Source organism: Schistocerca piceifrons, chromosome 4, assembly GCF_021461385.2.
Source record: "Schistocerca piceifrons isolate TAMUIC-IGC-003096 chromosome 4, iqSchPice1.1, whole genome shotgun sequence".
Lineage (NCBI taxonomy): Eukaryota > Metazoa > Arthropoda > Insecta > Orthoptera > Acrididae > Schistocerca > Schistocerca piceifrons.
Genome location: NC_060141.1, coordinates 2,975,956 through 2,988,223, shown reverse-complemented (window position 1 = coordinate 2,988,223; position 12,268 = coordinate 2,975,956). Strand labels below are relative to the sequence as shown.

Genomic DNA, 12,268 nt, shown 5'->3' with positions numbered 1-12,268 from the left:
GAATCTCCTCACCTAGTTGTGCACAGTACGTTAAATTTATTTACGGTCAACTGTCAGTCTCTACTGCACTGCTGAAGTTGCCTTTACGCCCGTCGATTCCGTCTTGTGAAGAACAACGTATTGAGTTCTACCTGCTAGAAGGTGACAAATATTGTTCGATTATCGATATGCTCGTATTTTGTTCACTAATCGATAGTCCTGAACAGTGTCGAATGCCTTCCGGAAGTCAAGGAAAACAGCGTCAGTCTGAAGACGTTTGTACGCAGCGCTCTGAATTTCATGGAAGTGCATAGCGAGCTGCGTTTCGCAAGATCTCTCTTTATGGAATCCATGTCGATTTTTATAGATGAGGCCTTCGATCTCTAGAAAGGTTACAATGCGTGAGCATAGAATATATTCCACAGCTACACATCCGTGATGTAAACCTATAAGTATGAGCAATCTCAGCGAGGATCGGTCTCGAAAAAGAAAATGACTTCACTTTTACCAATCGCGATCTTGGATAAATTACTGTTAGAAGAGCGTAATCTCTCTAGGATCTCACAAATATCTGTTTACATCCAGACATCTTCCACTTTGGAGCGGTTTTAGTTGTAAGCCAATTACTTATGTAATCTCCAGTGCCACACGGCAGGTACAAATGCGTACAGCTTGCAGTTTTCAGCAACTATGCGAAAATTTTTATGTCATAATAAAGAGATAATGAAGGTTGTGTATATCAGTATATGTCGCTCATCTTTGAAATGCAGAGAATCAAAGATTTTTTTATGTACCTTGGAAATCCACTCTAAGGCAAAAAAACGCTCATCACGAAGGAATTATCCGAATGAGACGAAAATCGGTAGATAGGATGCACATGTACAGACAAAGTAATAATTACCAGTTCAGAAAAATTTGTTGATTTATTTAGGAGAAAGAGCTTTAAAATTCACCAAGTCAATAACGCATTGGTCCACCTGTGGCCCTTGTTCAAGCAGTTATTAGGCTTTGCATTGATTGATTGATGTCGGATGTCCTCCATAAAGAGATAATGAAGGTTGTGTATATCAGTATATGTCGCTCATCTTTGAAATGCAGAGAATCAAAGATTTTTTTATGTACCTTGGAAATCCACTCTAAGGCAAAAAAACGCTCATCACGAAGGAATTATCCGAATGAGACGAAAATCGGTAGATAGGATGCACATGTACAGAGAAAGTAATAATTACCAGTTCAGAAAAATTTGTTGATTTATTTAGGAGAAAGAGCTTTAAAATTCACCAAGTCAATAACGCATTGGTCCACCTGTGGCCCTTGTTCAAGCAGTTATTAGGCTTTGCATTGATTGATTGATGTCGGATGTCCTCCCGGGAGATAGCGTGTCAAATTCTGTCCAATAAGCGAGTTAGATCGTCAAAATCGCAAGCTGGAGGGAGGGCGCTGCCCTTAATGCTCCAAGAGTCCCCAATTGGGAAGAGATGTGCCAATCTTGCTGCCCGAAGTAGGGCACGAAGACTAACAGCACAAACTCTTGCCGTGTGCGAATGGTTGTTGTCTTCCTGAAATGTAAGTCCAGGATGGCTTGGCATGAGGGGCAACAAAACGGAGCGTAAAGTGTCATGTGCGTACTGCTGTGCCGCAAGTCCGCCGCGGGTGACGACAAGTGGAGTTCTGCTGTGAAAAGAAGTGCCGTCCCAGACCACCACTACCTGCAGGGCGACAGTCACGTCGCTCTGCCGCTGATGTCTGGTCACTGGGGGCTCAGTTCGGACAGGGACTGACCACTGAAGGCGATTCTCCGCCAGTCAATGAAATTACAGGCCGGATGTGTACGACACCACTCTGAATGGGGCATACTGGTGTACAGAGGTCAATGGTAGCCGGCGCAAGGGGCGCCGAGGCCTCAAACCCCTCCATTAGCGGTCCCTGCCGTCACTCGAGCGCCAGTTGCACGTCCGATCGATGATAATGATGAATCCGGGGCTATGAGTACTTCTTTGACGTTCCTCTGTCCTCTCGTTCTGTCTTTTCTCTAGCTCGGCCGGTTCCTTCTTGACGTTATGTTCGGCCACAGTGCACTCACTCCAGCCAGTGGCATCGCTCTCACTCAAATGTCGAGCGATCCGCTGATGACGCGAACCGGCTTCTTTGAGCCCAGTTACAAGTCCTCCTCTCTCGAACGCTGACATGTACGTATACTGCTAACGTGCCAGTCTCCGAGACACAGTTACTGCCCGACTCATTACGCGGAATGAAATTCGCGAACACTTTATATCCTGGTATCTCATGTCCCCTGCCTACTGTCCCAGGCAGCTGACCGGTGGAATTCTTCAGCTGCATCACACTTTCAGCCATCGGCGACTGAAGTTCACAGTTTTGCATTTACCGTCCATACCTGTGCGAATATCAATTTGGGACCAATTCGTGCAACCCCTTCGTGATGCGCGACTTTTTATTTCGTACAGTGTTTCTGCTGTTCAAAGTAAACGGGCCAGTTGTGGCGTTAAGCGTTTGCAATAGAACTGAATACCACTTCGTCACATATTTAATGTATTTTTGCCAGAGTGCCTAAGTTTGAGAGTATTTACGAGATTGGTACGGAAGCTAAGGGGGCATCGACATTTTGAGGGGCCGGCATTTATTTCCGAATGCTTTAATACGACACATTCTTCCCTGACGCAGGTCTCAGCGATGAGGACGTGGCGGCGCAGGCGATACTCTTCTTCTTCGCCGGCTTCGAGTCAGTAGCGACGCTGCTGACGTTCTGCAGCTACCTGCTGGCCACGCACGAGGACGTGCAGCAGCGGCTGCAGAGGGAGGTGGACGAGCTGATGCAGAAGAGTGGGGGGCAGCCCAGCTACGAGCAGGTCACGGGCTGCCAGTACCTCGACATGGTGCTCTCTGGTTCGTGCTCTCACGTTCTTGGATAAATGAAAGTTTTTGACAGAAATGCTCTGCTTAACACTTTCCAGAAAACAAAGAACTTCACATCCGTCGATGCTATGTAATTGTTATTGCTGCTCTTGCTAATCACTAGCGTCCTACTGTTGCTCAAAAGCCTCTCTGAATTCCCCCCATTGGTCTCTCCCGTGTGGTTTGATTGGGCAGGTGTTCAGCCCATCTGTCTTCCCCTCCTCCTTTTCCCTTCTACAGGACTCCATGCTGTCGTTATTCTGCTCCATTTGTCAACCTGTTTGACTGACCTCTCCACTTCCTTTTAACTATCTGGTTCACGTCAAGGAGTCTTTCATACCGTTTTTATTTTGTATGAATTTACTTTATGAATCTACCTTTTATTTTTACACTCGGCCTACTGATTGCCGTCCCCGTGCGTGTCACTCTGATTTTTTTTTCTATTTGTGTGCTATCCCAAGGTCTTTTATACACTCCTGGAAATTGAAATAAGAACACCGTGAATTCATTGTCCCAGGAAGGGGAAACTTTATTGACACATTCCTGGGGTCAGATACATCACATGATCACACTGACAGAACCACAGGCACATAGACACAGGCAACAGAGCATGCACAATGTCGGCACTAGTACAGTGTATATCCACCTTTCGCAGCAATGCAGGCTGCTATTCTCCCATGGAGACGATCGTAGAGATGCTGGATGTAGTCCTGTGGAACGGCTTGCCATGCCATTTCCACCTGGCGCCTCAGTTGGACCAGCGTTCGTGCTGGACGTGCAGACCGCGTGAGACGACGCTTCATCCAGTCCCAAACATGCTCAATGGGGGACAGATCCGGAGATCTTGCTGGCCAGGGTAGTTGACTTACACCTTCTGGAGCACGTTGGGTGGCACGGGATACATGCGGATGTGCATTGTCCTGTTGGAACAGCAAGTTCCCTTGCCGGTCTAGGAATGGTAGAACGATGGGTTCGATGACGGTTTGGATGTACCGTGCACTATTCAGTGTCCCCTCGACGATCACCATTGGTGTACGGCCAGTGTAGGAGATCGCTCCCCACACCATGATGCCGGGTGTTGGCCCTGTGTGCCTCGGTCGTATGCAGTCCTGATTGTGGCGCTCACCTGCACGGCGCCAAACACGCATACGACCATCATTGGCACCAAGGCAGAAGCGACTCTCATCGCTGAAGACGACACGTCTCCATTCGTCCCTCCATTCACGCCTGTCGCGACACCACTGGAGGCGGGCTGCACGATGTTGGGGTGTGAGCGGAAGACGGCCTAACGGTGTGCGGGACCGTAGCCCAGCTTCATGGAGACGGTTGCGAATGGTCCTCGCCGATACCCCAGGAGCAACAGTGTCCCTAATTTGCTGGGAAGTGGCGGTGCGGTCCCCTACGGCACTGCGTAGGATCCTACGGTCTCGGCGTGCATCCGTGCGTCGCTGCGGTCCGGTCCCAGGTCGACGGGCACGTGCACCTTCCGCCGACCACTGGCTACAACATCGATGTACTGTGGAGACCTCACGCCCCACGTGTTGAGCAATTCGGCGGTACGTCCACCCGGCCTCCCGCATGCCCACTATACGCCCTCGCTCAAAGTCCGTCAACTGCACATACGGTTCACGTCCACGCTGTCGCGGCATGCTACCAGTGTTAAAGACTGCGATGGAGCTCCGTATTCTACGGCAAACTGGCTGACACTGACGGCGGCGGTGCACAAATGCTGCGCAGCTAGCGCCATTCGACGGCCAACACCGCGGTTCCTGGTGTGTCCGCTCTGCCGTGCGTGTGATCATTGCTTGTACAGCCCTCTCGAAGTGTCCGGAGCAAGTATGGTGGGTCTGACACACCGGTGTCAATGTGTTCTTTTTTCCATTTCCAGGAGTGTATAAACCACAAGCGCCAGTGCCTTCTCTAAAGCCAAGCTCCAAAACTGATATGAATAACTTTGGTGAAGTTACATCCTGTGTTTGACTCCTCCTTACTTGTTAATTCCCTTGCCTATGCTTTGTTCATCATAAGAATGAACCTGATGTAAACATTACGCCATGTATTCTTCCGCCCTTGCTTGAATCTCATTGGATTTCGTTTCACTTGAAGCGGAAGCCAAGCTGTGACCAGTACAGTCAAGCAGGACCCTAAGGATTCGTTTTATGCTGTGTCACACGCACGTAGGCCGAGTGATAATGCGGCACAATCAGCTTTACCGTCGCATTAAAGTTGGACACCACTCGCCAGCCAGAGGTCCAAATAACCTGCCATGATATGAGCAGTTGCAGTTCAGACGTAAAAGCAGAAGAGCAGAGAAGCAGTGTAGCTTCGAATGTCATTTAACTTCTAAAGAGAATGAAATTATATTCCCAGAAACTCCAGCACTACAGCGCGCTTCTTAGGTGACCAGACGGAAAGCATAAAATGCATTCGTTCTCACCTGACATAGTATTCTAATTACAAACAAGAGTGATGAAAATTTCCAGCTTAAACAACGGGCAATTTTTCTGAGAGAGCTGTGTTTAATGCTAAAGCGTACTGCAGGGATTTCACCGTACTGTCGAATACTGAAGCCATTGAAGTTTTAATTACAGTCAGTCGTCTGACAATCTCTTATCTCCTGCCTTATCCGAATCCGAGCATTACATTTCAGTTGTGGAAGTGTCGCCTGCTGCGCTGATAACGAGCCACGAAGCCAACCAGGCGCCGCATTTTGTCTGCTTCTTTTATAAAGAGCCGTTCTATATCCAGCCAGCGTTCGCCACTGACACGTGAAAAAGCTGCGTCCGTTAGTTCCAGTACATCTGGCAGTTTAACAGTCTTGTTACTTCTCGGGCCAAATCCCGCAACTTAGCTCCAGATGAGTTCCATTGGGTTCATAATGTAATGGTACAGTAGAAAATTTACGAAATGCAGCATCTGAATGACGTGCACTATGATGTGAAAATGATTGTTTCTCATGTGGCTACGTTTACGATAGTTATCTACCTCTGTGGCATAAAACGATGGACACATTCCAAATAAAGAGGATTTTATTTTTCATTTTTGCCTTAAAAACTGTTACGTTTTGTTAACTTAAGCAACTGTTATGAACAGTCTTTCATAAAACATCTATAATTAAGAATTTGTATTTGAAATGAAAACAGGAATTTCGCGTGCAATATGTAATTGGGAACAAGAAGATGTGCTTTATTCATAAAAAATGGCGATGAGTTTTATAATACGAGATGTAGGGGTTTCAAATTGAACGAGGAAAAAATGATACTGGAGATATTTGAAGCAAGGAACCATTACCTGGTTACCATTCTACTGCGCTACTGACTGCGTCGTACGTACGATGTGTGTTTGTGTGTCAGCTGTATTACATACAGTCGTTGGGAAATCTTCAAAGCCGATATCTCAGTAAATTCATGAAAAACATTAAAAACAGCCTATTTCTCGGCGCTTTTTAACCGTATTCCACACACGTGTTTCACTGCAGAACAGAAACCAGCCTCAGCCAGTTTTATACTAGGCATTAACAAATCACAGCACAACGTTGGTGAGGCTATGACTGTATACGGTTTTTGAAATGAAAACTACGCAGCTAAAGCTTGATTAAGATAAACGTTAATGGCCGTTATTACATCTGAATATCTGAAAGTTTCATCAGAGCACAACGTTGCTGAGGGTATGACTGTACACGATTTTTGAAATAAAAACTACACAGCTAAAGCTTGATTAAGAGAAACGTCAGTGGCTGTTAATACATTTGAATATCTTAAAGTTTCTGTGGTGTCACCGCCAGACACCACACTTGCTAGGTGGTAGCCTTTAAATCGGCCGCGGTCCTTTAGTATACGTGGGACCCGCGTGTCGCCACTATCAGTGATTGCAGACCGAGCGCCGCCACACAGCAGGTCTAGAGAGACTTCCTAGCACTCGCCCCAGTTGTACAGCCGACTTTGCTAGCGATGGTTCACTGACAAATTACGCTCTCATTTGCCGAGACGATAGTTAGCATAGCCTTCAGCTACGTCATTTGCTACGACCTAGCAAGGCGCCATTACCAGTTACTATTGATGGTGTAAAACATGTACCGTCAAGAGCGATGTTCACCAATTATGGATTGAAGTTAAGTATTCCAGCAGCTACGTACTTTTTTTACTAGTCTCAATTCCTTTAATTGTTCCAGACCTCACGCCAGCCTGCGTGAGCTAAAACGCGTGCATTTCGGCTTCCTGTCATAGTGGGTTGGCTGTCTTGCCAATCCACAACAGTTTCATTTAAGGTAAGATATCTAATACACAAGTAGGACCTACTTCCAAGAGCGCAACAACGCCGGTGTACGTGTGCTACGACCAATTATAGCGTTTGTGTTTCTCTACATCACGTTTATTCTTATGATGAAAGGATTATAGTTGTTCCTGCACTGTGATGCTGGAATACACATACTTTATTACACTAATACACTGAAGAGACGAAAGTCATGGCATAGCGATATCCACATACACAGATGGCACTAACATCGCGTACACAAGTTGTGAAACGGCAGTGGATTGGCGGGACTATCATTTATACTCACATGATTCATATGAAAAGATCTCCGACGTAATTCTTTCCGAGATCCGTAGTGTGCCGAGAAAACCAAATTTCAGGCACGTTACTTCTCACCGCGGACAGCGAAGTGGCCGACGACCTTCACTGAACGACCGAGAGCAGCGGCGTTTGCGCAGAGATGTCAGTGCTAACAGACAAGTAACACTGCGTGAAGTGACTGCAGAAATCAGTGTGGGACGTACGACGACCGTGTCTGTTAGGCCAGTGCGGCGAAACTTGTCGTTGATGGGCTGTGGTAGCAGGCGACCGAGGAGAGAGCCTTTACGTACAGCACGGCGTCGCCTACGGCGGCTCTCCTGGCCTGTTGACCACATCGGCTGGACCCTAGACGCACGGAAGAGCGTGGCCTGGTCAGCTGAGTCCCAGTTTCTGCTGACGGTAGGCTTCGAGATTGGCGCAGACCCCACGAAACCACTGAACCAAGTTGTCAACAAGCCACTCCATAGTGGTGCAGCCCAAGTTTGCATGGAATACACTGCGTCCTCTGGTCCAAGTGAACCGATCATTGACTGGAAATGGTAATATTTAGCTACTTGAGGACCATTTGCAGCAATTCATGGACTTCATGTTTCCAAAAAAGCATGTAATTTTTATGGACGAAAATTCGCCGTGGTACCAGGTAAGAGTTGCTCGCGATTGGTCTGAAGAATATTCTACACGGTTCGGGCGAATGATTTGGCCACCCAGACCGCCCCAGATGAATCCCATCCAACATTTATGGGACAAAACTGGGAGGTCAGCTCGAGAAAAAATCCCGTACTGCCAACACGGCTATAGAAGGATCGTGGCTCAGTATTTCTGCAGGGGGCTTCCAACGACTTGTAGAGTCTATGCGAGGTCGAGTTGATCCACTACGCCGGACAAGAAGGTGGTCCCTCACCATGTTAGGGGGTATCCCGTGACTTTGTCACCTCAGTTTATAACCTACAGGCGTATTTGTTGAGCCTTCTAGTACATTTTTATGGTACAGAGAAGTGAATTCCTTTGTAATACCAAAAAAATGGGTAAACATGGTGTTATACGGTCGACGGGACTCTGTTACATTGCAAGTTTCATTTTTAATGTTATTTTCGTGGTCTGACGAGCACCGGCGTAGTATTCAGTTAATTCCTCTGCTATAAGAAGCACTACCTGCAGGTGATCAGTTAGAGAAGAGCCGTTCCTGAGAAGCACATGTTCTGCGATTGATGTTGTTGTAGATTTACTAAAACACTCTTCTGGATTAGTTTGATTAATAGTTGATAATTCTGCTGTGTCCAACCAATTGGGTGGTTGCTTTTAATTCCAGTTTTGCGCCTATTCTGTACTTGGTGTACAGGAGTTTCTGAAAGAACAATAATTATGTCTTTTCTATCTTGTTTAGTACTTTGATGTGGTCAGGTAGTGCAGTATGACCCATTTTCATTATCCTAGATGTTATTCCCCCCGGGTCAGGACTTTCACTGTTCTTTATTTTATTCATTGCATACTGAATACCTTCACTTGCTATAGGCCTAGGTAATTGCCAACAGATTCAGTTTCTTTCTCACCATTGCAGTAGCTAAAAAGACAGATCTTTACTGAATGTTATGGATTCGTTCAAAATGTTGCTGTTTCCCTCCATACGTCCCATCCACTTAATTACTGTTTTCGCCTTGCGTATACTTCGAGCTGTTTTGAGCAGCAATTTCATTTTATGGGTTCTACAGCTACGTTTACATTCTTCTGCCATAAGAAGTTTCTTGCACTTGTTGTACTCAACTTATCCACTTACCTACACAAAAGCGGCGAAAAAAATAGTCTCACTCTTTTACTGGTGCAAGTCTTCCGATTTACAGCAAAATCTGCATGGTATTCACTTCTCTTACAGTTTAGCTATACAACTCTTTCTTACATTCACAAATGGCACTAACGGACCACTAATAATTCTGGACAAGAACTGTAGAAAACATTCGTGAGCAAACCGTTAAAGAGCAAGCAAAGATACACCGAAGTCTAGGATTTATCTTCGGCGGCCCTCTGTTATTGTATGCAGTAATCACAAACCAGTTTTGTGAATCGCCACTTTAAATGAAATTGTGAATGAAGTCGGCTAGTCAAAGTTTTGTAAATTTTCAGATTTGTTTAAAATATAACATAATTAAACACCCGATTGTACGGACGAGGAGCAATCACAGAGCAGGAGAGCAAACAAAGTTTGAATCTAAACTTCAGCTTTCGCCCGAAGCGATATAGGCGATATGTTGGAAACCTACTTGGATCTGTCTGGGAAAAGATTTCAACTTTCTCCTGTCAAATACAAGTCCAATGTCTCAGTCAGTGCACCAACTGGCTTTGTCCACTTCAAGGTACGTTTCATATAACTTCAAACATAACAACAAAAAAACCTCCTAACAAGTATGGACTCTGTCTAAGATTAAAACAAACGAAAACTATTCGCTGCGGATAAGTTTCCCCATACATTGCAAGAAATTGGGTATTTCGTGGATGTAAGATGTATCGATAATCATTGTTAATAAAGTAATCTAAATCGCCTAATATACATATCTACTTACAACCAAGTTTCGGCTACTGTCATCATCAGAACAAAACTAATAATTTCTGAAAAATGTTCAGTATCAGTTGCAATAAAAGCTATTCCTAAGCGGGGCCGCATAAACGTCTTTGTAAATAAAGAATTATATTAAGCAATGTAGACGGCTTCATTCGGAAAAATCAGATTAATTTAGGAAATTTATTTCAATTATTAATATGTATCTATAATGTTAAGTGACACTATTGTACTTTTGTGGGCGTGACGCCATCCTCATTTAGGCATCCATGTTTTCCGTGAAGCACTGTAACGCCCTTCGGAGAGGGCTCTCACACTGCTCGCTTCTCCTCCCGTCCTGATCCACCAAAAGCTGCTGCTCTCCTCCTACAGTGCTGGGGAAAAAAATTGCACATCCACTCAGAGCTTTCCAACTTACTCTGTCTGCATCCACATCTACATCTACATTTATACTCCGCAAGCCACCCAACGGTGTGTGGTGGAGGGCACTTTACGTGCCACTGTCATTACCTCTCTTTCCTGTTCCAGTCGCGTGTGGTTCGTGGGAGGAACGACCGCCGGAAAGCCTCCGTGCGCGCTCGAATCTCTCTAATTTTACATTCGTCATCTCCTCAGGAGGTATAAGTGGGGGGAAGCAATATATTCGATACCTCATCCAGAAACGCACCCTCTCGAAACCTGGACAGCAAGCTACACCGCGATGCAGAGCGCCTCTCTTGCAGAATCTGCCACTTGAGTTTGCTAAACATCTCCGTAACGCTATCACGCTTACCAAATAACCCTGTGACGAAACGTGCCGCTCTTCTTTGGATCTTCTGTATCTCCTCTGTCAACCCGACCTGGTACGGATTCCATACTGATGAGCAATACTCACGTATAGGTAGAACGAGTGTTTTGTAAGCCACCTCCTTTGTTGATGGACTACATTTTCTAAGGGCTCTCCCAATGAATCTCAACCTGGCACCGGTCTTACCAACAATTAATTTTATATGATCATTTCACTTCAAATCGTTCCGTACGCATACTCCCAGATATTTTACAGAAGCAACTGCTACCAGTTTTTGTTCCGCTATCATATAAACATACAATGAAATATCCTTCTTTCTATGTGTTCGCAATACATTACATTTGTCTATGTTAAGGGTCAGTTGCCACTCCCTGCACCAAGTGCGTATCCGCTGCAGATCTTCCTGCATTTCGCTGCAATTTTCTAATGCTGCAACTTCTCTGTATACTACAGCATCATCCGCGAAAAGTCACATGGAACTTCAGACACTATCTACTAGGTCATTTATATATATTGTGAAAAGCAATGGTTCCATAAGACTCCCCTGTGGCACGCCAGAGGTTACTTTAACGTCTGTAGACGTCTCTCCATTGAGAACAACATGCTGTGTTCTGTTTGCTAAAAACTCTTCAATCCAGCCACACATCTGGTCTGATATTCCGTAGGCTCTTACTTTGTTTGTCAGGCGACAGTGCGGAACTATATCGAACGCCTTCCGGAAGTCAAGGAAAATGGCATCTACCTGGGAGAGTGTATCTAATATTTTCTGGGTCTCATGAACAAATAAAGCGAGTTGGGTCTCACAAAATCGTTGTTTCCGGAATCCATGTTGATTCCTACAGAGTAGATTCTGGGTTTCCAGAAATGACATGATACGCGAGCAAAAAACATGTTCTAAGATTCTACAACAGATCGATGTCAGAGATATAGGCATATAGTTTTGCGCATCTGCTCGACTACCCTTCTTGAAAACTGGAACTACCTGTGCTCTTTTCCAATCATCTGGAACCTTCCGTTCCTCTAGAGAGTTGCGGTACACGGCTGTAAGAAGGGGGGCAAGTTCTTTCGCGGACTCTGAGTACCACCGAATTGGTATCCCGTCAGGTCCAGTGGACTTTCCTCTGTTGAGTGATGCCAGTTGCTTTTCTATTCCTTGGACACTTCGATGTCAGCCATTTTTTCGTTCGTGCGAGGATTTAGAGAAGGAACTGCAGTGCGGTCTTCCTCTGTGAAACAGCTTTGGAAAAAGGTGTTTAGTATTTCAGCTTTACGCGTGTCATCCTCTGTTCCAATGCCATCATCATCCCAGAGTGTCTGGAGATGATGTTTCGATCCACTTACTGATTTAACGTAAGACCAAAACCACGGTGGGTTTTTCCTGTCCCTCACAGTTTTACTCGGCACGTACCTGTCTAGAACGCATTTTACAATTGCCTTGAACTTTTTCCATAAACACTCAACAT

At 45.5% G+C, this 12,268-nt stretch overlaps 1 protein-coding gene across 1 annotated transcript in view; it reads left to right on the top strand.

Annotated features, from left to right (window-relative positions):
• The window catches only part of LOC124795105 (cytochrome P450 9e2-like), a 431,878-nt gene that overhangs the window by 62,932 nt on the left and 356,678 nt on the right, over positions 1–12,268 (top strand). Inside the window, exon 6 of the mRNA XM_047258953.1 lies at positions 2,662–2,883. Coding sequence (XP_047114909.1) covers positions 2,662–2,883 — 222 coding nt within the window. The remainder of the gene's footprint in view (positions 1–2,661; positions 2,884–12,268) is intronic.